Source organism: Chlamydotis macqueenii, chromosome 7 (genome assembly GCF_036417535.1).
Source record: "Chlamydotis macqueenii isolate bChlMac1 chromosome 7, bChlMac1.mat, whole genome shotgun sequence".
NCBI lineage: Eukaryota > Metazoa > Chordata > Aves > Otidiformes > Otididae > Chlamydotis > Chlamydotis macqueenii.
The window spans coordinates 39797007-39821957 of NC_141562.1; the positions used below are offsets into that span (position 1 = coordinate 39797007).

General features: G+C 43.5%; 1 protein-coding gene across 3 annotated transcripts in view; it reads left to right on the plus strand.

Annotated features, from left to right (window-relative positions):
- Positions 1-24951, plus strand: part of INPP5A (inositol polyphosphate-5-phosphatase A) — a 237685-nt gene that overhangs the window by 152303 nt on the left and 60431 nt on the right. For all 3 annotated transcript variants that reach the window (XM_086752447.1, XM_086752448.1, XM_086752449.1), the window contains exon 9: positions 10268-10352. In XM_086752447.1, the coding sequence (XP_086608573.1) occupies positions 10268-10352 (85 nt within the window). The remainder of the gene's footprint in view (positions 1-10267; positions 10353-24951) is intronic.

Here is a 24951-nt window from a genome sequence, read left to right on the forward strand (position 1 = left end):
TTTTGGATTCTTTTTTGTTTGTTTGTTTCTTTTTTGCAACAATGATTTTAACATCAAGTGAAAACTCTCTGTAATCATGTGCCTTCAAACGTTTAGTGAAATTTCTGTGTATTCAGGTAGAATGCACTCCCAGGGCAAATAAACCTTCCACCCACTGTCTTCTAACAAAGGCTCAAAACCCTAGATCGCATTCAGAAAGACAGCTTTGCATTAAACACCCTGAGGCTCATCTCGTTAATATTCAGTCATCCCCCCTTTAAACTGAGGTTAAGTGCTCTCAAAATTAGCGTGTTTGTATAATATGCTCTTTAAAGAGTAAATCCAGCAAAATTGCCTTGTCACTTTCAACCTGTCAGTCAAAGACGCTTTTTTTCTCGCTTCTTGTTTTTTTGCTGTCTCAAGCTTTTGCATGTTTGATACAGTTGTCAAAAAATTAACTTGTCCTTCCTGTTTACGCAAACACATTTTGAATTTTATTTACGTTATATTTTTAGTAGAAAAATAATTTTGTACTTGTATGCATTAGAATGGAAAACATACCTGATTGTAATTTTAAGGACGCAACAAATGCATTTCCATAGGTGAATGATGATCTCTGCTAGTCCTAGTCAGTAATTTTGCCCTTATTCTGTATGTATTTTCAGCATTTAAAGCTCTTATTCTTTTTTCTTTTTGGCATTAATTAATAACTGAACAGATTGTTAATACATTTGCAGCATTTATTATTCAAATTGTACATTAAAGATCTGGTTTTTTCTCTCATGGTAAAAATAAATCTGTATAAACAATAGCAGGTTGGGACTGGAGCATCAGCGATCCAAACCCCAGAACTTTTAGAACTTACAGATGTCACACAGAAAGATGTCACTTAAAAAAAATAGTATGGATATACTAAATTGCTCTTCACTTTGTCAGCCTAGTGCGGATGGAATTGGGGCTCTTTCAGAGGAGAAGCAGGAACAGAAGCTCTGAGGTGTGCTGGAGGGCTTGGGACCTTGTTTCACCAAGCAGGCTGGGTGTCTGTGGTGCGGATGGCAGCGAGGGATTGGCACGTCTCTGTGTGAGCTGGGCCCGCTTCTGTCACCGCCTCGTCTGCCATAGGAGCTCTTCTCCTTTTTACCTGCTTTCCAGTAAGGGCTTCCCCTGGAGCTGCCGCAGGCGGGTGGCCTGCCTTTCTGGAAGAATACAGCTGGTGGAACGACGGGCTAGGCTGGATGTACTGTTAGAAAATACCACCGGGAGACTTTGTGTAATTAAACACAGACAGTTGAAGAACAGAGAGAATGCCTCTTGAAAAAGAAATGGCTGCAAATAGCTTGTTGCCTGCTTGGTTTTACTCTGAAAATGGCTTTACATGAGAATGTGCAGAGTGCGTCGTATTCTCATTGAGTTACATTTCTGGTTTTCCTGTAATTTGTTCCTTAGAGACTCTGGAGCTGGATAAAGAGCAGTCATTAGTGTCTCGCTAAAGGTGACACTCCCATCAGCATTCATTGTGGTTTGTGTCTTCTGCAACGTCCTATCGCATGGCCGTATAATCTTCCAGGATAGCTGTGATTCAGTTAAGAAGAATCTATATGGGCTGTCGATCCAATTTTTATTCATTTGCAGAGAAATGAAAATAAATTGCTATTGTGATTTTATTTCCGATGCTTGCTGTAAGATCATGCCACGAGCTGATAGTTACAAGACAGAGAAATGGTTCTGCTTCCCTTTGAGTCTGCCGGCACTAAGTGATGGGCACGTCTTTGAACGTTTTCACTCCTGTAGGAAGGTAGGATCACTGTGTGAGAAGGTTGTTGTCTCCGAGTCTTGTACGCTGTGTTCTGGAGAGAGACGTATTCTCCCCGGCAGTAAGGAACCAGATGCAGGTTACAGCTTTTTTAGCTGCTGGTCTGCCTGTGCGAGTGCTGCAGTAGTTGTAGCCGCACTGGGCTGACTGGCAGGTAGATAGCTGTAACTGCTTCACCGTCATGAAAGCGTCTTTATCTCTCTTCCGTCGGTGTGAGGATTAAGACGAGCTAAGGTGATTCAGTTTCTCACTCCAGCAAGAAAAGTGGTCCTGCTGTCTCTCTATCCACCTGGATTTTCTTTGTTCAGACCTGATGCTGACAGCTCTAATTTCTTTAGTCAGTGTGCTCTTTTGACAGAGAGGGGTTTTCCCTTCTCTTTAGCACTTCAAATGTTTCTGTCCTGTCGCCCCTGGTTTGTCCCCTCTCTTAGCTCAGCAGTCCCCTGCAGTGCGATTTTCAAAGGGACAAGTGCACAGGCTAACAATTAAGTATGTGAAATTTGTTGCTAGTTAGCTTTTCTCAACACCAAGCATTTTTAATCCTTGCGAGTGAAGTCTTTCAGTGTTTCTAGTGATTTGCGTTACCCTTTCCTAGAAGCAGCTGGTTTTGTTTTTCACTGGGTGCCTCTGAGCCCAGCTGTTTGCCCAGGCAAAGCAATGGAGGTGTGCGAGTTCCGTCGCTGGCGGCGCACCGCGCGGTGACGTGCCGGTGTCCCGTCGGTGGCCTGTCGCCCGCCGCTGCCCCCTTTGCCCGTCCGCAGGAGGACGGGCTGGAAAGGCCTTTGTTGCAAGTCTGGCCAGATACAAATCTGGCCACGTTTCTTAACCGTTCCCATCAATGAACTGTTCAGTGCCTCTGTTCTGAGCTTTTCTAGATTTACCACAAAAAGTACTTTTCCCAGCCTTAATGAGTTCACGGATCAGTATCCCATTGCCGCATAGTCTGGTTATTTTCTGCCTTGCTATTTGCACTTTTAACATTAAGGGAAGACAGGGTCTTTGCTTCCCTCCCCCGCGTCCAAGCCCTGCAGAACAGGGCAGCGCCTCACTCTTCATGCAGGTGAAGATAGGGCAGTTTTCTGCTGATGGCCGAGTGTTACCAGCAGTGAGGATTTCCAGAAGTTATGTGGAAGAATTTTAATCTTCCGTGATAAAATAAAGGAAGATTCAAAAAGACATACAGTTTCTCTGGTTTCGTCTTGTTGTTTTCTTTTACATCAGATGAAGAGCAAGAAAATTTCTTTGTAACAAGCACCAGTGCCGTAGCGTTGTATTCTCCTGTAGCAAAATTGACAAGTGCTTACATCATTATACATGGCTGCTATTTCATTAGGCGAATGTCAGTGTCGGGTAAGATCATGGTTTTGTCAATATAATGAAAATACCAGTCAAGTGAGGAAAAAGTCACAATTTTCCAGCTCTAAAAATTGATTTTTATTGCTCTTCTTGTAATCCTTTCTTTGGATTAAGTATTTATTATTGATGTGGTCTTTCTTTTAATCTTAATAGCTGCTGACATTGTAATTAATTAAAAAATACAACATTTTTGCCCAAATGGCACTATATTGAAATTAAAAGTGAACATCACATATTAGTTAAACAGCCCTGGCAAATGTCTTGAGTGCTAAGATGATTGCCTAAGCTGCTTGACAATTCCCTTCATCTTGCTGTATGCTGCTTGACCTTTTGAGATGTTTTGGTGTTATTAATAGGTTTTAGCTATTATATCAGAAAGAACAAGGCACAAAAATATGATAAACTTTATCTTTTTAATGACAGTGCTACAGCACCTTAGGCATGCCAATGAAGGCACTTACATCACATCTTTTGAGGCACACTTAGACAGTCAGCGGGTAACTTGTATTCAGAATTGATGGGGACTTTTCTGGAATGTGTCTCTAAATGTATACCTGAGAATGCACAATGGTGCGAGGTGAGTGCTGACGGTGCTGCAGAGGTGATGACAGGCTCCTGTTTCAAAGCTTTCTCTAAAGCCTCCGATGGAGGTGGATCCCCTGAAGACCAGTTCTTGAGGTGCAGGTGTGCAGGCTGATCTCTTTGACTAAAACTTGTAAGGAAAAAGTAGCGAGGACAGGAACGGCAGACATCTGAAAGGACAGACAGCAGTCCTGTGTCTACTTTTGTATAAGCCAAAACCTAACGTTTCCATTCTTTTGATCTTCAGTTCCCTAACATGGCTGTAGTAGAAGACAGGCTTCACTGTCGTCGTTCCTTGGCTTTCCACCAGAAGTCACTGCAGGAGTTGTTATTACCTCTGGCCTTACAGATCTATGGAAAAGAAAGTGTCCATAACCTTCTTATCCGTGGGTCGCCTGCTGCCTCCATATCAGCTCTTGGCTCCCACTGACGAGATGGTCAAGTCACATTCTGCCTTTTTTTTTCTAAACATTCCTCTTTGGGGTGAGGTCCTCGCTCATCAAGAAGACATTAGTTGAGCATGCCCTTTTCAAAGTGTGGCCATGGGGTAGAAGCCTGCTGCGTGCAGCATCTGGTTGCGGGATGCGTGCGGGGCTGCAGAGCCCCTGGCAGCGCTGCCTCCATGCCGGTAGCATTTTGGTGACCCTCCCGGGGCGCCACGCGGTGACTCCTGCCCATGGAGGTGAGTAGCGGGTCCAGGCCCCCGCGCCGCACACAGCGCACGTGCAGATGGCCCTGCTGGCTCAGTCTCCGTGGCGTTCCCTCAACACGTCACTGGTCGGCTGAAATGGGAAAAGGTTTTACCGTCCCGTGCAGAGACGTAGGCCAGCGTTACTTTTCTCGATTCAGATCAAGTCAGAACATGGTTCCAGGCTCTGCTTAGGTCAACAACAGACAAGATTAGCGGCTTAACCTGGGAAACTATTGCCACACCAAGACTGAGCTGTGCTCTCGTCTCTGCGTAGTTGGTTGTGATGTTCGTATTCCTTTACTTGGGAAGGGGCATTTTATAGAGGCAGTCGCATGTTCTCTGTAAAAGCAGCTCGTGTACCGTTAGTTCCTCTGCACGGGTAATGTGCAAAAGTAAAGAGATTGTGGAAGACAATATCTTAGCCCCGAAGTTGTACAAGAAATACAGAAGTGCTCATATTTGCTAGTATTTAGCTTAAACACATTTAGTTATTATAAAAATCAGCTCACTGAATAAAATATAGCTTGACCTCTGGATTGTTTCTTCCCAAGGAACATGGCAGTGTCCCTCCTTCTCCCCCATTCAGCCTGCTTTGCAGGGCTGCAAGTTTTTCGTTTTGTTTTGTTATGTTATTGTTGTGTTTAAAAAAACAAAACAAAACAAAAAACCCTCAAGCCCCTCTTTTCAGTGGTGTCAAGTTAGGATGAATTGGCCAGGGAGGCATGTTTTATAGACTGTGTGAAGAACTGTGTCTTTGTGTGGGAATGCTGGGGACACTGGTATGGCTTGCCTGAATGAACTGCGCTGCCGCGGCTAATAAGGTGTCCCGCTGAGCGCCGCAGCCTTTCGCAGACCTCCCACTTAATGCCATTCAGCTCCAGCTCAGTGTAGCTAATTTTTCCCATTCCCTCAATTCTTTAGGCCTCCTTGCAAACAGAAAAGTCAACTTTCACACCGAGGAGAAGATAAGTGCTTTAGGAAATAATCGTGTAAACAGAATGTTACCTTCTGACCTGATGCTGATACCTTGGTCTGGGACAAAACCCAGCTGACGATTGCATTAGACATGGCTATTAAAGGAATAATGCTGCTGATCCTCCTTACAAAGTGCCCTGAGAAACGGTTTAGCCAAATCAGAGCGCCTCTTGTCACACTGAATCATGTTCGGCTGCCCCCTTCCATGACCAAATCGCTGATATCTAGCCGCTTCCTTGTCTTCGCCTTTCTTGCGGCCATCTGGGAGGGGATAAGTATGAAAGCGAGGGAAGGTTGGTCATGTTTCTGAAGGCCCTGTTATTTTCTGGCTGAATTTCAGTGCTTTGAAACGTATATACAGGACACCAGTCGTGTGAAGGATCTAGTACTATTGCCAAGGACTCCTTATACAGTTAAAGGTTCTGTGTGCGGAACCAGTAGAAGAGAAGTCACCTGTGGCGTTTGTATTTGTGTGCTTTAGAGTTTAACAAGGTCACCAATAAACCCAATCGTAAGCATGCTTTTTTTCCAGTGGTTCTTTTTTGCCATATTTAATTTGTTACTTTGATTTCCAGAATGCGCAGAAGTAAAAGATACTCCTTCGGTATTTTTTAAGTGCAAATAAACTCCTTTCTCCTAAGTGATACCTTCTAGAGCAAGAGCAAAGGATTAGAAGAGTGAACGTGTTCTTCCAGCCTTTCAAAGGGAAGATTGCTCTTTCTGGAAAAGAAGGGCTGTAATCTGTGTGAAAAGTTTTCTGTTTCATTTGCATTCAAGCATTGGATAGACCCCGACTGCCCGTCGTCTCTCGATGGCCCTGCGCAGGTCACGACAAGCAGCACAGATAGTCAAGGCACTGATGATCTTTTGTTGACTCTTGCATATCGAGATGTGGGAGTGAAATATTTGCAGCTTTTCTACAGGGGTAAATTTTTTACCTGAGTTGCCTATTTTGTCACAAGCTGTTTAGAAAAGTTGTGCAGGAAAGATGGAGCCTTAAGGTATGTTGAAGCCCTGTGGGAAATCTGGCAGTCAGCAAGTACAAGTTAAAGGAAATGGCACTAGGTTCTCCCACTGAAAACACAAGATTAATGCTGGTGATACAGGCTGGCTACTTTCTTTTTGTATGATTAAGATTTATCACTCCATTGACTGGTTCATGGTAGAACACTGAGATACTCGACAGCTTTTTTGCTTCAGTCTTCCCCAGCAAGTGCTCTAGCCACATCGCCCAAGTCGCAGAAGGCGAAAGCAGAGACTGGAAGAGTGAAGAACTGCCCACGGCAGGGGAAGAGCAGGTTCAGGAACATCTAAGGAATCTGAAGGTGCACAAGTCCATGGGACCTGGTGAGATGTATCCATGGGTCCCGAGGGAACTGGTGGATGAAGGTGCCGAGCCACTGTCCATCATATTTGTGAAGTCTGGTGAAGTTCCCGATCACTGGAAAAGGGGTAACAAAACCGCCACTCTTAAAAAGGGAAACAAGAAGACGCAGGGAACTACAGACCAGACAGCATCACCTCTGTGCCTGGCAAGGTCAGGGAGCAGATCCTGCTGGAAACCATGCTAAGGCACGTGGAAGATAAGGAGATGATTGGTGACAGCCAACGCAGCTTCACTAAGGGTAAATCATGTCTGACCAATTTGGTGGCCTTCTATGATGAAGTGACAGCATCGGTGGACAAGGGACGACCAACTGATTGGTCAGTTTAGATCAGACGTGAGGAAGAAATCCGTCCCTGCGCGGGCGGGGAGGCGCTGGGGCCGGTGGCCCAGAGGAGCTGTGGGTGCCCCGTCCCTGGCAGTGGCCAAGGCCGGGCTGGACGGGGCTGTGAGCGCCCTGGGCTGGTGGGAGGTGTCCCTGCCCAGGGCAGGGGGGGGAACTGGGTGGGCTTTAAGGTCCCTTCCAGCCCAAACCGTGCTGTGATTCTGTGATTCATGGCAGCATTTTTAGAGCATTATTTGATTTGTGGTAAATGGAAGGATGTTGTTACAGAAACAATTAGCAAAGTAGAACACCAGATCTTGAAGCCATTCTAGTTCATTTGCAAGCAGTCATTCTTGCTAAAAAAAAAATTGTCTTCGGAGTTCTCATTTGCTCATCCATGTGATGAACAGCATATATTTGTGGATTAGAGTGCAGAAACAAGAGACATGGAACACTTGTGTTTAGATCTCCCTCCAAGCCTAACACCTTCGCTGTGTGTCCTTGCTCCTGGCAAGACTCTCAGAGCTTTGCTGTGCTGGATTTCTACCCGAGTCTGGCGCCGGATGTTTTTTCTGCATGTCCCTGAGGGAGGAAATATTGCTGTACTCTTCTTCATTGCCATCTCCCTTGCTAGCTTGGAGCCTGATTCTAAAAGCGCAGTCAGGAGGACTGGGGTTTGTGCCACTGATTCAGTGCGGCTGCAAGGCACCAGTAAGTATTTCAAAGTGCAGCTCTCAGAGCACCGAACTGCTGAAATAATTCTGAGATTTGGGAGCTCTGGGACTAACAGTGAGCTCAATGGCGAGGACAGGAGGTTACATACACGTATGCACTTGAGTCATGTAAAGTGTGTTTTACTGGTAGGTGTCCCAGATCAGCTAGCAGGTGCGTGAAGGTGTGTCCCTCGCTGTGCCACTGCTGGCAGTTTTCCTGCACTCCCGCATTTCACCACCTGTGATACGGAGATAGGTCAGAAGCTGCTTAAAGCATCGTTCTGCAGAACTAATCTTTGGACTATTTTACGTTCGTCTGTCGTGAGACGCTCTTTCTAAAGTGTCCTACAAGACCAACTACAAGGGGAGCAACTGGGTAAAATTACCACTTTCAAAGGTGGCATTGATTTGTACGCAAATGGGATAATGTGCAGGACTATGAAATGACTGAATTTTAATTAATTGATCAGAAGCAGACTAATCAGCGGTTTGTTCATTGGTTAGGAGCTGTTTTAACTGGCTGTTTTGGGAATAGTCTGTTTATTTGGAAAATCCGTCTTTGCACAATACAATCATGGGCATCATTCTCATAATCGCAAGTTGTTTTACGAGCCCTTCTCCAGACCTTGATGTCGTTCCTGCAGTATCTGTCATTCTCTGTCAGCAGGAAATGGCAGTGAGCAAAGCCAGAACTAGGAGATGAATCAGGAAAGCTGGCCAAGCAAAATCAGCTTTTCTTATTCAGAAGTTGCGTATCAGATTTTGGAACGATAGCGTTAGCAAATTGCGGTGATGTAGATGGTTTAACTTTTAAGTTCTCATTTTCCTTTAGCGTGCCATGAGAGCACTAATCAAACTAATGTTACGTACAGGTCAGGAGTGGCAGGTTTTTCTCAGTGCTTGCCGGGAGCTGACAGCAGGCAGTATTTATTAACAGTGCCTGCAATAATTTGTCAGCTGAATGGAGGATTTGGAGATTTTCATACCAGAAAAGGATTGGTCTTTGTGAGAGATTTTGCTTCAAATGGTCGCTGTCTTAGGCCCAGTGCACATGAATTTTTCAGCAGAATAACGTTCCTTATGTAAGAGATTACTGTTGACTAAGATGTGAGATGTTTTTAAGAGGAGAAGCAGTATCTTATGGTAAATCCAATGTTGTATCTTTCTTTATAGCTTTGAAAAGTCTGCCTGGGTGTAATGCATTAAAACTTTTAAAGCCGTTTGAAGTGAATGCCTCCTTGCTGGGCAGTGTTGTTCCAGGAAGCCTACTTGTTGTGCATTGCTCTGTAATCCTTTACCTGGCTGTACAAGTCCCCGCCTCTGGCTCAGCTGGGGCTTCTGGCACCTGACGCTTACGTATTTATATTTTCCCAGAATGTACACAGCGTATTGCCTTGCATTTGTTCCTTATTTCTTATATATTGTACCTCTGGTGCACCATTGCATTTTTTCGTGTGTTTTGTCTGTGTAAATTCTTTGTAGCTGTACCGGTCGCGTTTCAGGTATTTCGTACCTTCCTCAGCTACTAATAGGAAATTAATTGTATCAATTCCTGTTTTACAATTAAGCATGAATCAGTGGATTTCCAAATGTGGAGATCTCTGGAAGCATGTAAAACTGCACATTGTTAGGAGTACCAGGCAGTTGTTATTAATACTAGGTAAGGTAATAATATAATGGCAATTTTTAGTAATGCAAGATTTGAAAGCTGAACAGTAATGCCTGGTCTCCCTGTTTAGTACAAGCAAAGGCTTGAGAAAAAAGTCGTATTTACTCTAAATCTGCAAAGATCACCTTTGGCTGTTACCTACAACCTCAGGAAAAATCTGCTGTGCACAAAAGAGAGAACTGTCTTTCTGAAAACTGCAACTGGGTCAGGAGCAACCTCATAGATCAGTCTCTTGCCGCTGTGGTGGTTAATGTTGAGCCCTAACACGTCACCTCTCATGTAGTATTGGAGCACTGACAAACGCTGGTAAACGTTATGGTCACAATCTTACGAATAAGTAAACTCACAGGTAGGTGTGTTCTGAACTTGCCACTAATTTGGGGTTCTGAATTCCTAGCTGCCCAGTGCAAAGCCATGTACTTAAACTTTAAAAGATGTGGAGTAATGCCCTCCAGATTTCTGCGATGCCCAGATGCCGGTTCTGCGTTATTTGTACCAACTGCTACAAACTTGCTTTTCTCCAAATTGCTCCAAATTTCAGCCACGCAGGGGAGATCAAATGCGTGGTTTTGCTGGGGTGTAAGATAGCATTGCCTAAGAAAAGAAAATCAGCCTAAAAGCCTGGTTGGTATACTGTTCTAGTATAAATTGGTAGTTTTGATCGTTCCAGTAATTATTTCTGAGATTGTGCTTAGAAGATAAGATTTGTGTATTTGTGCATCTTCGCGTAAACGGAAAGCTGAATGACAGGTTTGTTTTGTTTTGTTTTGTTTTTTCCAGAATTATAGATCAGCGGTTTGAGAAAGTTTCATATTTTGTCTTTGGAGATTTCAACTTTAGACTGGATGCCAAAGCAGTAGTAGAGGTAGGACTTCTATTTTTCTTCTGTTGTAGACTGTACCAGGTTTTCTTTCTCAAGTATTTTTTCCTGTGGAAAAGTTAAAAGTGACTGAACAAACTAATGTTAATGCTGACAGCAGACTTGGCTTAGAATACTTGTAACAGGAACATCTGACAGGTAACTAAAAATCACTGTTGTGAATCTGCTAAAGCAGTTAAGAAAAACACAGCTGAGTGCTGCGTTTCTTCTCGGCAGTAGTGTGTAAAGTGAATATCAGCTGTAGAGGCCAGCGGACTGCAGAGTCCTTGTCACCTGCTCCTGGTCCTGTGCATAGAGCGGAGAAAGTGTGGGTACCCATCTAAGATGAGACCTGGAGTCTTCACAGCGCATGCTGGAGTTGGCAGGCATGCAGGTTCCGTCTTTGAAATCCCTTTGAGCTTCAGCACAGGAAGCCACATTTCTGTTGTATGTTTGTGACTTTTGCCGTATGTCTGTAGCTCACAGTGAATCTCACAATCATTTGCTGCAGCAGAGTAAGCGCTGGTTTATATTTCTACTCTGGGGGAAAAATGAGAGACGTTTCCTGAATGTCTGGGGTAGAGCTCCGCGCTTTAAAAACACCGGCAGACATTCGTGCAAACCCTTGCGACAGTAGCATCTTGGTGTGGAAGGGTGACTGGAAAGATCTGTATAAATCCAAAAAGAATGCAGTAAACCTTTTTCATCGTGAGTTCAGATTACCTTTACTTTACCGTTAAAGCTCAGCTCCAGGTAACGTGAGGTCAGAAATAATATCCAGTTTGAAAACCAATTTATTTTCATGGTTTTCCCACTTTAATTCTCAGATACTGTAGTGTCTTTGTGGTGTCCTTGAGGATAGGCATGTATCTTCTAAACCAAAAGCTTTAATTTTCTAAATCAAGCAGAGGGAAGCAAGCGGTTTGCATGTCAAAGGCTGGCTACCCCTCATACGGGTGCCGTGCAGTTCTCCCTCCTTACGTGATGATTAGTGCTTCATCTGGTGAGCAAACAGGAGTTTGACATTCCAGCGCTGCGTATGTAGCTGGTAACTTCCTTCCCGGAATCCTTTACACATTGCAGTCATTTAACCAACAACTTACAGCATAATTGAAATGAAATTCAAGTCACGGGTTCAGAATATGCGGCTTCGTACTGCCTGTGTCGAGGACTAAATGCTGCTTGGCTACACTGCAGCTACGACAGTGATCATCAGTGTTTGTAGGTTACGTGGTTTTGCAACACTCTGCCTGTTTGATTTTTATTCACTAGCGGTGCAGTAGTGTTACTGAGATCACCTCTCTCTGTCGCGCTGCAGCAGAATTATGTCCTACGCCCGGTATTGATGCAGGGCGCTGTAGCTTTTTCCTAACTTACTGACTGCTTACGAGTCTGGAGGATTGAAACTCTGGAGAAGGCTTTCTTTATGACCAGTATATTAAAATTCCTACTTTTATACCTGTGAGTTTCAAAGTGATCCCCTTCTAAGAAAGTGATGTCACCGGCCGTAGATGCTGCGTACTGAGCGAGCTGCGCAGCAGGCGGCGAGAGTGCCGGTGATTCTTAGTGCTGACGCAGCGCTTTCCATCCCGGGAAGGCTTTACTAACGTCACTGTTGTTGCGCGTGAGCACACCAGGTGTAATGTGAAGACCGATCAAATTCGCTTACGCATTCTCCCTGGATAACGTGCGTGCATGTGTGAGTGCAGAAAGCAGTAGAATAATACGTATTTTCTGTTGCCTTTTTTTGAGAGGTGGCATACCCCATTAACCTAAACTTCAGCCAGCTACTTTGCAATATTAATTAAGCATAATTAAAGTTGATCTAGAAACGTCCACTTGTAATTTACATATGCACAGTCAAAGTCATATTAAGCTTGTTTCGTAGCCTTCTGTATTTGGTACAGTTTATAAACCGGTGTGTCAGGAGATCCAAAAGATGTAAGAAATGTTTGTCTCGCGCAGCTTGCTACACAGAAATAATAATACAGGTAGGATGTTTTTGACAGCGTCCTGACACCAGCACACACATGGGTGAATCAATAGCACATGGCACTCTGTTTTGACAGCGAGGTCTAGGCTCCTGGGAGATGGATCGGTTTCTACAGTATAACTTGGAAGGGCAGAGTTGCAGGCCACCTCTAGCAGGAATTGTTCTGGATAGGATCTGATGGTTTGGTTGTGTATGAGAGACGTAAGATCCAATCCCAGATCGCTTCACAAACTAGTTTATAAATGGTGTTTGTCGTCTGTGCCATTTTTCCAAGGCTGGCAGGAGGCAGAGTGCCTTGACCAAGGCTGTGCACAACGGGCAGTGGCAGATGAGAACAACAGTGGCCAAGGGTGGCTGCCTGTCTGACGCGGAGTGCCAGCCAAAGCCGTAGCCTGCGCTCGTGTGGGAGCCTCACGCTCCAGAAGAGCCTGGTTCCTGCTGGCGTTTTGAACGTGTGCCTACGCAAACCGATACTGACCATTCTTGCAGCTGTTCAGCAGTGTCGTTAATACTAGGAATGTTAAGGGTTAATCCATTGACCTGTCATCTGTATATATTATTAAATTTATCTCTGCTTTTCTTGGTGACCTTTTGAATTCCCCCTTGAGACCACAGCGTGCTGAACACTTGGACACTTGGACATTGCGTGTGAGCAATACGTGTGTTGTGGAAACATAGACTGTGCTTATACCAAGCATGAAGTCTATTTCTAAAGGATTTCTCAATTAAGCCATTGAAATGGAAAATCTGAGAGCTGTTTCAGATGTGGAATCCAGACACTCGAGTGCACTGTGCTAAACCAGATGCCAAAACTGTTGTGCTTATTAATTCATAATTAATAGCCAATAAATTGTTAATATATAATTTATTAAACTTATTATGAATTTATTAAATTTATTTTATGGGAACCTTAATCTAAAGTCACATTGATTTCCTTACTAGGAAAATCTGCTTGACTGTTCTTGGAATAATCTGGGGGGGATCAATCTGGGGACCTGGCAATTCTGAGATCCACGTGTGCGTTAACAAGTGCCTTGTCCGCGGGGATAAAATGGCAAGAGAGAAACGGGACGTCTGTAGCAGAGCAAGCGTAGCAAATACGGTTGCTTTATGGGAGATTTGAGTGGTAGTTTGAGCGTAATTTATACCTTGGTATGATGATATTCAGAGAAATACTTGCAGCTCATCCATTTAAAGCATTTTAAAGTTGTCATCAGCCTGAAAAAAGCCAATGATAAGGTTCCATTTTAGTCTAATTTTCTTGGGTTGATGTGTGATTCAAAACACGGGGAGCATGAAAGGACCTGGAACCACAAATCCTTTTCCTGAAGTCTCAGCCATTCGTATGCTGTTGGTGTGTGCCAGCCATCCAGGGCATCGGGGTCTCTTTGCCGGTGACGCCTCGTCTTGGCTTTGGCTGCGAGGTTTTGCAAGGCTTGCTTGATGCCACCCCCTCCTTGGGACAGGCTAAAGCCCCCAGCCGCTTGTCTGCCTGAAGGTAAACATACGGAACTGTAAATGCTACTAAGTGTTAACTATAAAGGTTCAGTATTGCTGTAGTAATAAACCTCAGAAGATGGTCTTCTAGCTAAATCCCTGGCAAATCACCGCTGTGGCTCGCTTCATCAACAGGCTGAAGAATAAACATCCCCTCGTTACTTCATTACCCGCACACCTAATGAACGGCTGGATGCAGTGGTCTCTCAGCTGGTGCCTGCTTTGTCACAGTTCGGGTGCTGTCGGTGCAGGGTTTCGCTTGCAGTCCCATTAGCGGCCGCTGCTGCGGCTGTGCTTGCCCAGGGGGTGCAGCAGGCTGCCGGTACGGGGCTTCTAAAGTTGAACTGAAAGGAGGTTTGATGAGGTGACTTTAAAGAGATTTGCAGCAACAATGGCTTATATTGTAGGCGGAAGCTGATGAATATTCCTGAAATTTTAAAACTGTTATGAGTTAGTGGTTTGGTTCTTCAAGAAAGGTAACAAGGTGAGTGCTTGGAGGTTCTGAAATCGAACAAGACTAGTGGGCTATCAACTGAATAAAACTGGGATCCTAAAATCTCTGAAGCGTGTTAAGGGTGAGAAGGGAACTGAAGTTTGTGGAGAGATGAACGAGGGGGTTTACTACAAAAAGCTGAGGAGGACAGGTTCTTTTTGTTTGACATGAGAAAGTAAAGAAATGAAGTTACTGTGAGTGAATGCCTGGACGAAGTAAGTTAATTCTCTTCTGGCCGTCCAAGAGCAGGCAGCTTATCACCTGCTGGGGCTGCCGCGGGCCACGCAGAGTTTCACGCTGTGATGGTCTGAGGCCGTTCTAATCCCCGCTTTTGCCATTATATGTGTATTTAAATTTTTTAAATTGAAACAACCTATTAGCATTTAACATTTCCTGTAAACTCTACAAACACTTGCTGGTGTAGATGTGGAAGTAGAATCGTTCCCATAAATCTCTCCTGGCTTCCTCATTCACATGGATCTCTGGAAGTGCAAGCGGAAGGGTCGTGACCCGCGTCAGTAAATTTGTAGAGCTGCCTACGCGCTGGCGTCCTGCGCGGGCTGTCATTTTGTGTCTTTAACATGCAGAGATGCCCTTTCCCCTTTGTTTGTTAGAGCAGGTGTTCACAACAAGAGAGAGTTCCCGTTCTGGTTTGCCCAAGCACCTTGCTGGAACTCGGCTGAGGCGATGCGTGGGTCAGGAGCTGCCTCCTCTCACTCTTGCCCTGCACCAGCCTGGAGCATCACAACTCACAGCTTTGGCTGTGGTCATCGGTAGAAGTACTTCTCTGTTCCTTCTGTCTCGGTCAGTCAGTTTGCCAGTCTTGCTTTACTGAAATCAGCAGTCAGATGTTAGGTGTGTCTAGACCAAGGAAGAGTATTTTTGCTGTCAGCTGGCCGTAGTAAAAGTCTTTATTAATCTTTGACTGTATTTTCATATTTTTAAAAAATAGTTATTCATGGAAACTCTTGCCTATAAGTCTTCCTAATCCTATTTGTCCATCTTAGGAAAGTAGGATCAGGCTTAATAAACTGGGCTTATTTTGACTGTTTTGGAATAAAAACCTGCTTCTGGCTGAGGCTGCTGATTCAAAAGTCTTTTAAAATTCTTTGTACTTCCAAGAAAAGAAGGAGCATAATTGTGTGCCCCTCAATTCCAAGAACTGCAACTCAGGAATGTAAAGTTCAGTATGCAAAGTGTAGATCTTTAGGAGAAAGTCTTATTAATCACAAAATCCATTTGCCCAAGGTAAACCATAACCTTCTCTTGTATCCAGAAAAAGCAGTTTTTGTTTTTCCCTCAGTAAAGAACATTTTGTTAGGGTTGATAGTAACTTGGTAAGCTGCAGAGGGATAAAGTCTGTCATACAGGAACATTTACAAAGGTAGGAACAGAAATCCTGTTCAGGATTCCAGTCATTTTGGCCTATGAAAAGCTTTCAGGCTCTATCCGCAGAATAAAAGGCAAAGTCCTCGTCTTAAAACTAGGAGTTCATGCTTGTACACCTGCCCGATCTACGTAATGGGTTACATTAAACCAAGATGTTTCCGTTCTAGACCTCTGCCAAGCAGCTCTTTGATAAGCCATAACCGGAATTGCTGATTAAATGTTTTTTAAAAGGCAGTAACTCCTCATAAAGAAGTTGCATATCTAGCTCCGTCGTTCACTTGCGTTGTGCCTCTCTGCCGCCTCTGACCATTCCACTTTATATTATCTAGTAAAATATGAACGACTTCGTTCTAGCGTGACTTTTTAGGTCCTACCATATTGCTGGTGCTACAGTGAATCACGCAGTTTCCATTTGATCGTGCAGCCTTGGCACAATATGATCTTTCATCTTGAAAAAGACAGTGGTGGCGTCGGGTCTTTTTATGATATGCAGAAGTTCAAGGAGCACTCCCTGTTACTGCCGCGGTGTGTTTGTCTACAAAACATAGACCTCCTCCTGTAAGACATCTCTTCCTCTTTTGAACAAACATCTTTTGTTCAAAAAAAAAAACTGATGAGCAGCTATTTATGTCTAAGTAATCGATTTAGCTCTTATTCAAATCTGAAGAAATATTTTGAGTTGATTTTGTTTCATTAGAGTCCTGTGTTCTGTACAGTAACTATAATCTTTGCAACTCCAGCCAACAAATAACTCATTAGTAATTGTGATCAAAAAGATTAATAGCTAATTAGGCAATTAGCACTGATTTGGAAATCTGATTCTCAGTGAGGTGGTCAGGCTGTGGGTGGATAGAATGACCAAATCACAGCAGGACTGGGGTGGGAAGGGAGCGTTCAAGCCCACCCAGCCCAACCCCCTGCCAGGAGCAGGGACATCTCCAACCAGATCAGGTTGCTCAGAGCCCCGGCCAACCTGGCCTGGAATGTTTCCAGGGATGGGGCTTCCACCACCTCTCTGGGCTGTGGAGACTTGATTACCTTCTCGTCTTTACAGATGTGCTTCCCTGAACAAAACCAGGTCATCTGGCGGGATGAGGCTCTTGCTGTCTTCGTGCAGTATCGGTGTCATCACTGCCCATGTGGGGTTCCTGTCAGACACAAATGTGTGTGTGTGTGTGTGTACTTTTTTCAGCTAAGTGTTATTTGTGGAAGATGCTTCAAATACATCAGGAAAAGTGCATGTAAGAATTGCGTATTCCTGTTGTTACAAACACAGCGGTAATATCTTTTGTTAAAAATCTTGACTTTTTTTGCTTTGACAAGCAAGCATTCAGGAGAAATTAGTAACGTTTAATTGTGTTAAAAATCCTGACATGGCATAGAGAAGTAAGTGTATGTAGTTGTGGGCATATGTATTTCTGCCACCCTACCCAAAACCGAACTAGGCGTTGTTACGGTGTGTAGGCAGCGGTGATGTGCAGATGTCTGTACGTGTACGTTTCAGGTCTCGGCTGAGCTGTTTGATTCATAGCCAAGTGGTAAGCTCTTGTAGGTCCCGCCGAGCTCCCTCAGCACAGGATATGTGACCATCTGCTGTGTGACTGTGGTTCTAGGCAGCACAACATGGCATCTGAAGCACTAAAGTATTTTTAAATTACGTTCTGTATCTGCGTAATGTTGTTCTCTTTAACACAGTGTATTTCAAGAGTATTTTGGAAAGCAAACTTTGTATGTGATGTTTCTTCTAGCTATTACTATATATTTTACTCAACAATTTCATAAATTAAATAAAAAAATTAGGAACATTTTTCTTTAGTAAATCCATATGATATGATACTTACTGTTTTAAGCCTTTTATAATATTAATTGCTAACAGAAAGCAGAAGTATATTTTAAGAAAGAGGGTGAACAGATGACATCCCAAGCACCTTGACTGCATGCCAGGCTTGAGAAAGGATGTGGAGTGGCAGTAGCAGAAAAACGAAGGAATCTTTCCAGCAAGTGGATCAGGCGTGGCAGGGAGCTCACAATAAGGGCAAGAGCCCGCCAACATCTGTACGTTGGATTAACGGAGTAAGGATTCCTTGTCTCGGCTCTCAACCGTCCCTGCGTACCTGGGTGCTGTCTTGTCCCATTCCTGAATTGGTATCTGGTTTCTGCCTCTGGGGCCATGGAAAAATACCTTTTGTTTCTCTTTTAAGACATTGATCTTACCCGTGGCTGTGTGCTCCCAATCTTCTCTCTAGCTCACTCATTCCCTTTCTCTCCGTCCTTCTAAAGGTTCTGCAGCCAGTTCCAGATCCCCACCCCACCTCTCCATTTGCTGGTCGGGGTATGGAGAACAGACATGTCTACAGCTCTTCTCCTGATCTTATTTAACAAATATTGAAATTAGATCTTAAAACAAGAAAGAAAAAAATATATGGAAAAACGATCTTTTTCTAAATTATAAGAGTATGAGAAAGAAAGTGGTCAAGAATTAGTGATGTGAAATTACTAACAGTTTGGATTATAAAGTGTAACTTAAACACCTATGTACCATTCTTTGGTGTCTGAGCATATAATTAGATTATTTTATTCTCCTTTAGAGACACAAAATCTGCAAGAGGCGAAACTCATGCCCTGTATACATTTCGTAGTCTATTGTGTGATGCCAGAGTAGATTCTGAATATACACACAGCAGTAAATACGCATTCTGAGGGGATTTGTGCATGTTTGGAGGCTGATCTCAAACCTTATTCCCCTGTAGTCACGAGCTGTTGAATATAGTTGGAAGGGCTGGAAATACTGACACAGTGAAAACTGTCAACAGCTAAGAAACCTATTTCTACCTGTTCTAGGCTTACATCAACATTTGTAAGTCTGATCTCTCTTTCCTCTTCTGCAAGAACTGAAGCTGATTAGCACATCTTTTTAGATCAACGAAAGTAAAGTGCCGTTGCACACACAATGCTTTAACATTGCCATTACACCCCAAAGCCACTCAAAATCTGACTCTCAGGAAAAAAAAAAAGCCCCTTCTTTAGATATTTCTGATATGAAGTCTGTCTTTTGGCTGATTGATGCATTGAGACATCGTTCATTTTGGTAGGTGAGAAAAGAACAGACCCTCTTCCTGTGGCTTTTACAGCAGGACAAAACAGAGCTCAGATAGGCAGATGCTGCCACGAGCAGACCCCTTCTTACAAAAGCAGCAGATTAATTAAAGCTTGACTAAATGTTGACTGAACTAGGACTATCAAAACCTCATTATGTCCTATTAAATCTTTAAACAGTTGGGAAGGAAAGCTTCTAATACGGTGCTACAAATCATGCAAAAGAGCCTTTTTGTACACGTATGAAAGGAATTGTTCTTTCTCTCTCATCTTCTTCCATTAACGTATTCTTTTGCTCCACGGTGGCTGGTAGTTTAAACTGTAATAAGGTTCCCTTCTTCTTTCAGTACAGTGATATTAAGCCATCCTTATAAAAGAGAAATGGCATTGCTTTATTTCTGAGATAAACCTGCATGTCATGGAATAAGCTATTCTTAATAGCTGACAAGCTTCAGCTCCTGTTTTCATTCCAGTTAGAAATGTGCGTAAGATCCTGGATTGGTTTTATCTTCTCAAATGGTTCGTTGCAAATAACTTTGTCTCATGAAGATTTTAACTTTCTTTACAAGCTAAACTGTAGAAATGCTGGAAACAAAATCCTCTGTAAAATGAAAATGTAATAATGATTTATTAAATTAAAATGCATAAAACTTCTAATAAGGACAGTTTTAGTAATGAATGTAAATTGCAGCAGCCCATCTGAGGCACCTGCTAAATGTTCATTATAAATTACTCTTGCAGACGTTGTGATGAGTTTCATATTGTAGCCAGACTTATAAAAGCATGCAGATTGCTTCCCCGAGGGACTGTATATTTACTTAACAGTGTAGTTAATTGCAATTATTTATTTTCCGGTGATTGCAAGTGGCTTCTGCATTAAAGATATATGTGGCTATTAGGAATTATTGAATTACCCCTCTCTTTTTCTCAGTAGTCTAAGTCAGACCTGAGCTCAGATTCCCAGCGGTAAGTCAGCAGTGTATTAACTCAGTGTGTTCCTTAGCTTTCTGCTGGGGCCAAAACTCTGTAGTCGTAAGTCTTCTCAGCAGAGCTGGCTTGAGAAACACCGATTGCCCATCCCTGCAGCTGATTTTTTGACATCTTCTGTTCCATGCTCATGCTGCCACACTTATTGGCAAGATTCATAGGAGGTTAATTAAATCCATCTTCAAAACAACGAGGGGCCAATGAGCCATATCCTCGTTGCAGTAGTAAATTAAATGATGCAATTGTTTCTACTTCCATCACGGATAAGGGGAGAGATGAGTGAATGAATTGTTCTCTGGCTGCCTCCTCTGGGGCCCCGGAGGGTCTAGCAGCATGTGGTCGTAAACCTGCTTTTAATTTGTGGCTACAGGAAAGGATGACACTGTTCTCAGCAGGCAGAGGTCTCGCACAGCATCACCATGTGAAAGATGACACTGTTCAAAAACTAAAAGAAACTCTATTCCCAGTAGGGCTTAGCAGCTCCTCCTGTTTCAGATGCAAATTAATACAAACGCAGTTACAGAGCAGAACAGAAAAGATGATACGTTGATCAAATTTGGCACTGCTTGGGCTGTAATTAAAGCGTACACAAATTAAATACAATTATCTTGTGCTTTCTAATAGGGCTGAGCGTCATTAAACTAATTAATAATGCAGTCTATAAGCTCGGCTCTGCCGCTGTGATTGTTCAGAGTGTATGTTTTATGCCTTGCGTGGCAGCAACTGGCAGCTGGGAGGCTCAGCTGGCACCGGCTGACGGCGGGTGACAGCAGTACCAGCAGCGCCCGTCTCCACGCGGCCCGGGCCGCCGTGGCTGCTGCCACACCTGCCATCCATCACCTAGCTGCCAGTGGTGGTGCTGGACGGTGCTGGGGAGCCTGAACCCCTCCTGGCTGGTGGCCGGCGGCTGCCAGGGCTGCGCCTACCGGCCCGCAGGCCGGCTTTGAGGACAAACTCCATTTCTGAGGGGCTCCAGGTCAGAAATTGCTCCTGTGCACAGAATGGCAGGGCAGAGGCGGAGGGGGAAGAAGGAAGCTCCTGGAGGGCGTGCGTCTGTCGTCAGGGGCTTGTGGACACCCGTTAGCTCGAGGAGTAGCGCTCCTGACAAAGCAGCCGGAATTATCTGAAGGGGGCACCTTTCCTCAGGGTGGCTGGTTCAGGAGGCTGAGACCTTACTCAAGTGCACCTAGAAAAACTGTCCTGACAGTGCCTTACAGTCAGGGAGATCCCAGCGCCAGTACCCACTGCACCTGCCCAGGTTTAACGATGCTCGTCTGTCTCATAGGGCTGCATATTAATTTCTGCTTGATTACATGCTCATTAAGAAACAGATCCTGAGATTTGTTTGCCAGACCTTTTGATGGTGCCTAGGGTCTTGCACCTGTAGCACGTGGAGCGTTTGAGTCGCAATACGGAAGCACTTCGTTGCATCTTTAAGCGTGAGCAAGCCGTTGCTTCAGGTCGGGGCAAGAGGGCTCGTGGTATTGCAGGGACCATAGCTAGAAAAACACGCCTACGACTAACCGTTAATAGTACCCTGACTTGAAAATTATTTTTATAAGATCAGGTGGAATTTGAATAATTAAATTGAGTATTGTGATGCATAGTGAAAGGCTGTAATAAATATTTAACTAAAGCCACCTATTAATTTTTTTTCTGCTTATATCTATTACAGAAACTCATCAACTCAACTGAGGCAAAGTATCACCTGGGTAGATGGTATAAAATATCTTTTTCTCCATCTAAGAATTATGGCATTTTAGAAGAAATAGATGTACCCAGGGAAAAAAAAAAAACATTTTTGTTATGTTTTGGCTTATTCCTGGTTGTTACCATAATACAAACTGTATCGTCTGCAGATGAATTATGCGCTAGTATTTGAAAGGCACCAACTGATGCTATAAAATAAGAGGGGGGAAAAAAGACTTGCACTCTGCATATTTGCAGCAGTATATCAAAAGCATATGTATATGTATTTTCATTGTCATAAGTGGAAGCCTAGGAGTTTTTTCAAAAGCACATCATGTAGTATAGAATGACATTTTACTTGCTTATTAAAAAAAAAACAAACTGAGAAGAAGGAATTTGGTATCAATCTGAAAATCAAGGAACAGGATCATATCTGCCTCTGTAGTACACACAGGAACTCCTGTGGCAATGGCAAGTTTTATTCTGGAGCTGGAGTCAGAAATACAGTAAGAGTTGATGAACTGAATGCACAAAATCTCCAGGTATGTGTGCAGCTATCTTGAAACATTTTTAAAATGTATTTAACAGATTTTTACATGAAAATAGTCATTCTTAAAATTGAGAGAGAAGTTCATTAAGGAACCAAGATTAATATTTTCTGAAAAAAGAAAACCCTTATTTTTATTTAGATGGGACACACCTGTAGTGTTGGTGGGAGAAAAGCGCTGGTTACTATCAAGTTTGCCATGGCACCTCCTCACCACTGGCGAGTGGTAAATGGAGCAGCACTTACGGAGAACGGGCAAATTGCACTGCCTCAAATATATAAAGCTTATTTGTGCTAGGCCATTTCCGTGAGTCAGGCAGCAAGCACCTTTGTGTAGAGACACTAGCTTGCTGTTGCGTTGAGTTGTTTGACGTGCAATTCAAATCGTGATCACTTCTGTCTCCTTTACAGTTAAGGCCACCTTATCTAAACTGCCGTGTAGTGACAGATAGAAATCTTCAGATTCATATGGCCTGGGTTTTTCTGTGTAACAATGGTACAAGAGCTTTTCTGAGTAAAAGACGGCTCCTTTCACAGAGGCACAGTTAATGCAGCCTCTTCCCATGGGACGGGCTGGTTTGTGTGTGAGCTGCAAGACACAGCATCGCTCCGCATCCATCGTCGCACCACAATGCTGCTTTATGGCCTTGCAGTGCCTGGAAAGCTGCTCTGCTTTGTTCAGCTTCGCTAGAAGCCTCACACTCGGTGTCCTGCTGTTCTAGTGGAGAGGAAGAGCTTTCCTTCAGAGTTTTAGGGTAAAAAAGGTACTTATTGACTCCACTGATAAGTAGTTTAGGCACTACTGTTTTATGAGTGACTAATGGCCCCGGGGACCCCGTCGTACCTTGACAGTATAGTGTATGACAAAAAGATACTACTGGTATCTACAGTAACACTCAGGGATAGGAGCATCTCAAGCTTTTTCAACTTTTGACCTGTTACAAACTTTATTCATTCTTTCTTTTCAAGATCCAGGTGAAGTTGCCTTAAATAAAACAAGATTTTGGTGATGTTTAATGGAAGTAAGCCCAGTGGCTCGACAAAGAATACATAAAATAAAATGCACAGTCTTTAGTCAAAGAAATCCTCCAATTTGAGTTTTTTAAAAAACCCACATACCAGAACAAAGTGTCTTTCCAGAGTGAATTTTTCAACTGTGTGTAGTAATTGAACCAAATTCCATTAACACAGCAAACTCCCAGTCACTGCAGTGTACCTTGTGGCCCTCGTTTCCCTGCCTGTGCCCATGCCATTTCTTTATATTTTTAACACATTCCTGTGTGGAATATGTAATTGTCACTCAATAAATCCATTTTCAGATTATTTCTATTAGAATGCACCCCACTCAGACATGCATAAAAGTTACAGAAATAAAAAATATTATTAGATATTTCCCCAGTTGAGTACTTACTCATCAGTGAGCTATTGAATTGCCCCTTAGAAGCAGAATATAGGTTCTCCTGAGTTTGGTTCTTGACGGGATCTCTGCCGTGAAGTCGTCGAGATAGAGGTGTTCGGTACATTTTATGTTGGATTGTAACCTTATGATGTGGGCATAGCTGTAAAGCTTTTAGCTTTTTGGTGTACTTAGATTTTTAGTTTGTTTCTCTTTCTTCCGGCCTCTTCGGACCCTGCTGCGTTAAAATCGCCTTACAAGCAAATGGATTTGGTTTGAAAGTCCCCATTTTGCTTCAGGTTAGTGTAGATGTCAGTATTCGTTTTAGGAAGTTCATGAAACACACCCTTACCTACTCAGCAGCTTGGACTAAGTATGTGCCGCTTGTTACGCTTTTATCTCCCTCATGGTGCTTTCCGTGTTGTTTTTGAGTAAAGAAGCAGTAAATAGGCAAGGAGCTTCTGTTCTTCAGTCTTCCTGAGGAAGACTCGCACAGTGGTAGTGGAGAACATAATTCTGAAAGATTTGGATTGGATGCAGGTCTGCATCCTTAGCATTTTGTGCATTGTTAAAGGAAACGCTGATTTTCCAATCCATGTGATCTGTCTACAAATCTACCTTTGTTAATATTGAAAATTCAGACAATTTTACTTTTCTCAGAATAGAATTTCCCATAATGTATCTTTTTTTTCCAGTGTCAATTTGAGACGAGAATTTGACACTTCACAGCAAAATATACAAAATGACAATCCAGGAATCTCAAATCAGCTATAATAGTTGTTACAATTTTTGAGTTGCTTCTTCTCAGAGAAAAAAAAAAAAAAGATATTTTTTTTTTTTTTTTAAAGTATGAAAAGCTCCCTGGCCACTTGGGCGATAATGCAGGATTTTTTACATTGACACCTTTCAAAATTTTCTTTTTCTCTTGTGAGTGAACTAAAAATTGACAAGAGGGGCTAATACTTTGAAATCTAAGATGGATGTTTCAAGGTCAGGTGAAAGTGCTCCAGCCATTCGTGAAGAGCTGCGGTGTCTCTGAAGCAGTCGTACCGCACCCCAGACCCCTTTCAGTGACACTCGTTCTGATCTTTATGGGTAATTTTAACCTAATCTAGATACGTCGCCCTTGGAGATTTTCCTAGATGGAGGGTAGGATTTAGGAATTCATCTGAACAGTGAATAATAGATGATTTAAATAGACTTTCCAGTTGGTGCAGCCAGAGGAGGAGCCATGAGAAGTGAGGAGGGGAAGAGCACTGTGCAAAATGGCGGCCGGGGCCGGGCGTGCTGGGAAGTGCCGCGGGAGGTGGGCGCCTGCTCAGGTGAGAGCTGTCGGCCACGGCCTGCAGACGGCCGCCCCGGTGGCGCCTTCCTCCCGGGGCTTAGGAGGGGTGCGCAGTGCCCGTGCCACCTGCAGAGAAATGTCACCCTGCGCTTGCAATGGTGGGCTGAGGCTCCAGGGCGTCACGTTCCTGTGCCGTAGGTGTTCTGTGTGATGGCAGGCTGTCCCCTCCTCCT